The 8,640-nt window shown below is 41.8% G+C and overlaps 1 protein-coding gene across 2 annotated transcripts in view; it reads right to left on the bottom strand.

The window, feature by feature from the left end:
- Positions 1–5,959: 5,959 nt before the first annotated feature.
- The window catches only part of LOC142097180 (RING finger protein 112-like), a 28,720-nt gene continuing 26,039 nt past the window's right edge, over positions 5,960–8,640 (bottom strand). For both annotated transcript variants that reach the window (XM_075178815.1, XM_075178814.1), the window contains 3 exons: positions 8,333–8,386; positions 7,977–8,051; positions 5,960–7,177 (listed from right to left, as the gene is read on the bottom strand). In XM_075178815.1, the coding sequence (XP_075034916.1) occupies positions 6,632–7,177; positions 7,977–8,051; positions 8,333–8,386 (675 nt within the window). In that variant the 3' untranslated portion in view covers positions 5,960–6,631. The remainder of the gene's footprint in view (positions 7,178–7,976; positions 8,052–8,332; positions 8,387–8,640) is intronic.

The raw sequence follows: 8,640 nt of genomic DNA, 5'->3' as shown, positions 1-8,640 counted from the left end.
CAAAGAAAACGTCAAAATAAACACCTTGCCTGTATGGCACTAACTAAAGACACAGGAAGACCCTCTCTCCTGTGCAGGACCTTGTGTCCCACACACATACAAAATATAGAGGTAATTGTTCACTGTTTGCAGAGTATTTCAGGTGGCATCCAACCATCCAACCTCCTCCCCAGGTCTGAGAGACAGAGGAATCTGCCTAGCAGTTTTTTGTCAGCAACTTGCAGGTGCACTCCTGATTAGTCTGCTGTGAGAGTGGCAGATCAGAAGACCTGGACTAGGAGCCCACCCTCCTCTCTCCATACATAACCCCAAGGACCCTTACTAGTTGTTCCTGAAGCTGAATACTCTTTGGGAAGCTCCTTCCCATACAAGACAATCTCTCTGGGATTTTGGAGCATAGAAGACAGAAAGCCTGGGTCATATACTTCTCCCATTCACCACTTGTCACCGCAGTTATACCCGTCCTAATCTATATACACAGCACTGCAGAGCAATATTCATGTCTGTATACAATGTGCTGATTGATTATAGTATAAACAGTTTATGTTCTCCAAATTTTTGGAATATATTTGAGCCAAATTTAGTAAAATTGAACAGATTTCTACAGATTTTGGCAGCTCTACTTCAAGGACAAGATAAAACATGAAATGGTAGCGTCCAAAACAACAACCTGATCAATTCCTTCCCTGCATCCTCTGGCAACTTCTCTTCCCTGTCAGTCCCTATATTAGTTGTGTTATTTTACCAACTCCAATACAATGCCATTAACAACACTGCCTCCACGCCATTACCTGCCCCTATTCCCAGTTACAGGGCTTTACTCAGGCTGCGTCCTACTTAGCTGTCGAAGTCGTATAATTGGATGAATAAAAGTATATTGATCAATATTGTTTTACAGTGCGATTGCGATCAGAATGCCACGTAACACATGGCATGGCACGATCACACGGTAAAATATGCACGCACACACTCTCACATTTAGTTATTTATATATTTCATATGTCACGGGCACTAGGAGTCTTTGCCCAGGATATCACCAGATGATGTTCTTACCAGAGTAATATAGCTGGTACTATGGTCCTCTGGTAGCAGGGTGACAACGGAACAGGAGAATCAGCAGATGGTGAGAGAATGCTCAAGGAAAGTCTATGACTAGCAGCAACTGGTAATGAGTAGATGTATGAACCCGAGGAACCAGATGGACAAGTAAACGTGAGGAGAGTCAGTGGTCTGCGTACAGCAAGTTGTACCACTGCTATAGTGAGGAGGAATGTCCAGGAGTAGAGAGGAGGTAGTGAAAGTCAGTGGTCTACGTATAGCAAGTTGTACCACTGTCTATAGTGAAGGAATGGGTTCCAGGTGCAAGTAGGTAACGGGGAAGTCAGTGGTCTGCGTACAGCAAGTTGTACCACTGCTTATGTGAGAGGATACTTAAAACTGGTGCCAATGGGAAACAGGAGTCAGTGGTCTGCGTTCAGCAAGTTGTACCACTGCTATATATATGTGAGTAGGGGCACGAGGAGATGAATGTAATGCAGAGGATACACGGGGCACACGGAACTTGATCCCACGATGATAACCACAATACAATAATAACTGACAAGCGCTGCTTGAAGTATTCAAAGTCACTATAGAGATCCAGGTAATAGGAAACAAAGTCAAAAGTGACAATAGCTTCAGTAGATGGAAGACTCCGGAGATGACCACAACACAGTCCAGACGGATATGCAATACAATAGCAAAGTCAATGGAAGGTATGCATACCGCGGTTCAGGAGAGCAGGCTGTCAAGGAGACGTGCAGGGATACCTGAACGGCTGAACGCCGGCAGGAGGAGAGACCACTGGAGGATGGAAGCGGTAATCAGATTGGTGCAGCGCACGAAAGGTAACCGGTAATCAAAGGAGCAATACTCAGGAAGCAGTAGTAAGTAAAACTGGAAACATGATGAACACGGGAGAGTTGAGGCTGTCTGGTATCCGGCAGTAGTAGCGGAGGTAGAGGAGGGCAGACACGCTGAACACAGGAGAGTAGAGGTGGTCTGGAATCCGGCAGCAGTAGCAGATAGGAATCAGTGGAGAGCTGACACGATGAACACAGGAAAGTTGAGACGGTCTGGAACCCGGCAGTAGTAACGGAGGCAGCGGAGAGCAGACACGCTGAACACAGGAGAGTTGAGGCGGTCTGGAATCCGGCAGCAGTAGCAGATAGGAATCAGCTGAGTGCAGACACGATGAACACAGGAGAGTAGAGACGGTCTGAGATCCGACAGTAATAGCAGATAGGAATCAGCTAAGTGCATACACGATGAACACAGGAGAGTTGAAGTGGTCTGGAAACCACAATCGTAGTAGACAGGAATCAGCTGGAGCTGAATACACGAGGAAACACAGGAACACCTTCAGAGGCTCATGGGGAATGAGACTCCAAGATCAGGCAACTAGGTAATGATCACAGGTGGTTTAAATAGGGAGGGATGCCTGATCATCCAATTAATTAAAAGCAACAGGTACTGAAGGTTTCATAAGGGCTGCACATGCGCAGACCCTCAGGATGGCGGACGGCCATGGTTCCTGAACACAGGAGAAATGGCACTCACAGTCCGGTGAGTGACATCATATTATGATGGTTCCATTCCCCAGTGATTTATGAGCAGATTGTATTTAGTTTATATATATATATATATTTTAAGGTTGTACACTTTAGTGATATTTAAGGTTCAGGTTGCAGGAACTATGTCATGTATCATTTTAATCCCCTTTTCATCAGCAGTTGTCCGGTTCATTTACCGAATGAATCGCACATTGCAAACTCTAGTTAGCGATGTTAGGGAATAAATGTTTAAAGTGATACAGACTGTAAAATGCAAATAGACTAGTTGAAATTGGATTCTTGGCGGGAAAGTCGGAGCACATCCCCTGGAGAGATGACCCCCACCTTTGGATAATTTGGTTTGAACTGGTCTGGTTGACCTGCAGTACACTAGATCTTTCTGAAGCCTGGACCAATAGAAGCAAGCCACATGATCTGCATTGTTTTCTCTGTAACACTGAGTGTATTTAAAACAGCTTTGCTGGCACTGGCTTCAGTCATTCTCTGACCACAGTATTCTGGAGTGAAGTACTGTAAGCTGATACCAGTGGAGCGCAGCTAGTGCGCAGCGATCGCGGCGGTATGTATCTTTGGTATCGGCTGTACTGTATCACAATTATGTATTGAACTGCTAACTTTTCCATCTGCTAAATAAATCATTTTGTGCTTTGGAAACACAAATCGCTTAGACAATGCTTATTGGAAAACAATAGTATTACTTTAATATAGCACAGCCTCCTAATCTAGTCTGGCTTCCAGGATATTGTGAAGGTATACAGAGAGCAGTACTGTGAGTTTCATCTCACACTGTTCCGTATATTGTGTGGGACGGGCCTGGCCTAACTGCAGTCCAGATCCCCCCGTATTAGTTAGTTCTATTCATGAAATTTCTCTGAACTAGACATGTAAAGGGTTAATTATGGGTGTTGGCACAGTGCCTCATTAACCCTGAGCAGTTTGGTGAATATCATTATGCAATGGTGTATGTCTTTAGAAAGTTCTGATATAGTGGACGTGCTGTAGGCTACTCCATAAAGTATAAACATAATGCAATCATACTGTAGCACTGTCTTACCCATGGTCCTAGCTCTGAGTCCCAGGGGTAAATGTATGAACCTCCGGATTCCCTTTACAAGGCAGCGCCGCTTTATTTAAGCGCTGAAGACGCTGAACTCGCCGGAGTTGAAGAATCCTGAGGTTCATACATTTACCCCCCAGTGTTCAAACATGGTTGATGCCTCTGGTATATTCCTGCAGAGCACCTCAGGATATGTTGCAGATAATATAGTTCAATACTTGTCTGCATTCCAGAGAACGGTGTGTTCCCCAGATAGCTAGATACAGTTATCTGTTACTTCAAAGGCATGGGTAAACATCACCAGCGACTATCACCAAACCAGACACTTCAGTCCTGTTACACCTTAGTATTGAGTAGTGTACACATGCTCTTTAACACTGTAACACAGTTGTATCTAAATAATAAAAAAATAGATTTTGTGATAATATTACACCAATGGTCAAATGGACCAGGGCCCCAATTGAATGATGTACACACGACCTAAAATATGTTCCGCTGCAGCTTCAGAGGATTGAAAAATGAATGATAGACTGTTAAGGTTTGTTTTTCCCTTTTCCTACAAACCTTACCCCCTCCGACCCTTAATTCTCCATCACCTGCATCACACAGGCTGTAATTTGCACATTTGTTCCCAGAAACCAGTTTAGACTCCCGGGGCCTGAATCATTAAGGAGAGCAAAGCAAAAAAAGGAGAACATTTGTATCTTGGCAATACCATGTTGCATTTAAAATGTGGGGACAGATTTATAGTTGGGGTAGGGCATGTCCTAGGTGAACTTCAAATTTCAGTGTAAACATAAAGCTATACAGTATTGTGCGCTAGATGAAAAAGCAGCCAATATTTTCCTTATGTGCAAAATAATAAACTAATTTGCACCCCTTGCATCATAACATGGTTTGTCCAGGAGAAAATTGACTCTTTTTTTTTTTTTGCTTTGCTCTCCCTAATAATGAATCAGGCCCTCAGTCTGAATGTCTCCGCAGGAGGTCCCAAGGAGACTAGAAAACTTGATAAACTTTACAAAGAGTTTAACACACGTTCAAACTGTGACAGGAGAGAAGTGAGAAGGGGAACTTAGTGGCCCAGGAGATGAGAGCAGTTAAACTGGTGGCGCCGTGGCGGTAACCTATCCCTCCCCATACACAGATGATAGCCAAATAATTTCATATATATTTGAGGTACACCAGAATACTCTGCAGTCCTGGACAGTGGGATATAAGAGTCTCATTCTGGAGAAAGGGGGGCAGGGGGTTGCTTTTGCTGGAGATGTTGGTGACAGTACTCACTGAGGATTGCAGTTTCCTCTAGCCTAGAAATATCATTGAGAAGGAATTAAATATCAAGTTTCTCATTGCAAGCACAGTTGGTGCGAGGCCATGGGTTTTTGTGCCATTGTTGGCCCGCAAAAAAGCAGGATGATACCTGTGCTGGACTACTGCCACAGAACATCCTGCGGTCTCTACTATCCAGGCCACTGCTAAATTTATTTTCATTGTTTGTCTTGTGCGATTAACATTCCCTCGACATTCAGGATCCATTACCTGGACCTCAAGCAGAAACTTCTTTGTTCAGTTATCTATTAGTGTAAGCACTGTAAATGTGGTAAGTTTTCTTGGTCATGACCACCTGTCCTCTTCTCTCTAACCCACCTTCTTATGAGTTTCCTGATTACTAGGTGTCACATCTCTCAGCTTGTGAATACCTTCTTCTAAGTTTACCGATAACTAAATATAACATCTCCCAGCTTGAGCATACCTTCCTCTGAGTTTCCTGATTAGTAAGTGTAACATCTACAAGCTTATGAAAACCTTCTTCTGAGTCCCACTTCCAGGAATGTTAATACCTTCTTTTGAGTACTCAGTTACTATGCCTAACACCTCCCAGCATGTGAATACCTTCCAGAATATGTTGGCGCTTTATACTAATATGACATTATTCTTAGGCTTACCAGCACGGACAGAACGCTACATCACCGGGTCCCATATAAAAATTTGGAGGAAGGAGACCCAGTGATGCAGTCCGTACTCCCTTGGCCCCCTCTCCACTCTCCTGGAGACCTGTTTGGGCTTCACTGTTCTGACATGATAATGGGTGCAGGCAGTAATGGAACAATCACCGTTGTTGCACGGAGTGAGGTGGCTCATCTCCTGGTCACATAGTCACAGTGACAGTTCCACCACTGCTTTCCAATGAGTATTTCTACCCAGTTGAGCTCACCAGTAAAGCAGAGTATTTCTTTATTTAGCCCATATATCCATTAGTCAACATTTATTTCACTGGAAGGCATGCTAATTTAATGCGGATATTTTTATTACAAAGAATTTTATCCAGTTACTTTTTTATTACACTTATCATGTGTCTGCTGCCTGGCAGCTGCATCTAGTTGTGTGCAAGTTGATGCTTCACCATCCTTTCTGCATATATGTCATCTAATGTCATTTTGATTTCGTGTGGCTCCATCAGCAGAACTTACAAACACTGATTTGCTTTAGAAGAGATGATCGGGGCGCGCTGGATCGAGCTGACGCTCCACCAAAACTAAGGAGAAATTTGTATTTTATTTAATCCTACTGAATGCCACCCAAAATACATGAAATTGCCAGTTTATCCTGGTTAACAGTAGGCCACACGTGACTGGTCCAATGGTGTCAATGTTTCCATTTTGTCCAATTATTTTGCTGAATGTCTCTAAAAATGTTAGTTTTAATTATATGTTATTTGTAATAACCTGAGATGTAAACATCTACTGGACTTAAATTAAATAAGTACTTAATACTCCTGAGACTCATGAAATCTGCCAAAATATTGTTTGTCCATTGACATCCCAAAGCATTTTTAGATACCAAAATTCATTGAATTGCAAAACATAAATCCATTTCTTACAAATTAATGCATATATATAAGTCTTGAGAAAGAAGCAATTGACATTAGTTTAGCCATAAATCCAATCAATGTTTTTTCCTATGTTTGAGATGCTGTCTCTTGTTTGTCCAACAGCTGTTGAGTGTCTTCAGGTGACCCAGTTTTGTTACCTCCATGTTCAGTCTCTTGCACTTTTGTATTTTCAGTATGACCTATAATACCGCCTACACCAGCTCCCACTCCACTTCCAATGGCCCCCAGTGTGACAGAGCCTCCGACTGCACCCAAGACCACTGCTGCGGTTGTGCTGCCCAAAATCGCTGCTGCCTCAACAGCAAGTACCGTTCCAGCCACAGCAGCTCCTACGATACCTCCAGCCAAGCTCAGGACTCCACCCCCCACTGCACAACCGATCCCTACTGCACACTTTGTGAAGCGCTTGGAGTATTCGGAACAGAATTTCTCCTGTTCTTGCTTCAAAAGAGATTCCACCTCTTCACTAAGCTTCACCTTGTCATGATTATTATCACCTTTCAGGAGATTCTTGTACTCGTCGACAAGTTTAGTGACCTTATCACTGACTTTGGACCTCAACTTAGATGTTCTAACCGCCAGAATCTTAAATGTAGATGCTGTGATTGGGGCCTGTGAAAGAGTTAGACGTGGGTTAAGCACAAATAGTAAATAAAAGTTGTCCATGAAATGAGATATAGAGAGAAAGGAAAACATAATATGATTGATAGGGAATGCGCTACTTTTAAAAGACAATTTGTAAACAAGGTTTTTATTATCTGTTTCCTTTTGGTGGAAATAAAGCACATACTGGTCTTTAACTGCTCACAAACACATCAATGAGATGGTCCTACTCTACAAATCCTGAACAGATCATTAAGTAATTTTAGCACAAGTCCATAGTGTGTGTAAGTCTCCACCAACTGCCATAGATGGCCAAGACTGATTGAAATCCTTCACTTATAAAGGTGTATCTCATTACTTTATTATAACAACAACAAGAAACAGACCAATAACTTGGTCAATGAAGAAATGGCTGTGGGCAATGTAATCTCTGGCTGAGGTAACGAAGAGGAATAAAAATGAAGTAGAGAAGATGTAGGTATTGTTAAACAAAGTACGAATAACTGGGAAGCATATTGTCTTTTTCACTCTCTGGCATGGACAAGATGTGTCCTAAAATGGACATTTTAGTGAAAGATATTGTAATGGGCTGTGATATCAGAAAGTGACAAAGGTAAAGATAGATTTCCCAATAGTATATATAAGCATTAACTATTATTTTTGTATTGTAGAAAATATATTTCCACTAACCATCATTAATCATATCCCCTTTCAGTAAAGTGATGGGACAGATTCCATACTTTGTTATCAAGCCCAGTAATACATAGACTTTGTATATTAGTGTATTTATTAATCTCAGCTCCTTTACCTCACTGTCCATGAAAGCTTGAAGTCTCTTGATGACGATTTTCTTGCTCTTATGATTTTCAAAGGAATAGAACATCTGGAGAGACAATCGTATGATTATAAAGGACACGGCAGGATATCAGGAAGATAATTAGACTTGTGGAATGAGGTGATGTGAGCTTAATTATCACAAACATAGGTGTAGTACAATATAATGTGTGTTGTATGAGATCTACGTTTACACATGGAATAAGCCCCTACCATCCCGGTTGCTCTGTAGTGCTACAATTATCGGTTATACAGACAGCAATGAAATAGCGCCTCCAGTGGTCACATCATGAACATGAGGTATACTATAATAATATACAACATTATTACCTCTATAAGGGAAGCAAAGCTGTATTGTTGTTTCTGCAACACACTGACAAGCTCCTGGAAAACAATAGCAAAGAGGATTATAAAACTCAGTCTAATAAACCGCTGTATATTACTCACTAGACCTACTGGTATTATGGGCAGACAATGTTTCTCCAAACTAAACCCACTGTAATGTATTTTTCATCCATTTACCTAAGAGAATTGAACACTAACACAAAACCAAGGTCTATGTATTAATAATAAGAAATATTATTAGTTTTCTCTCAATATGAATGTGATACTGGACAACAGCATTAAGAGTTATCTTT

Source organism: Mixophyes fleayi, chromosome 7 (genome assembly GCF_038048845.1).
Source record: "Mixophyes fleayi isolate aMixFle1 chromosome 7, aMixFle1.hap1, whole genome shotgun sequence".
Lineage (NCBI taxonomy): Eukaryota > Metazoa > Chordata > Amphibia > Anura > Limnodynastidae > Mixophyes > Mixophyes fleayi.
This window is presented reverse-complemented; position numbering and strand designations above follow the sequence as displayed.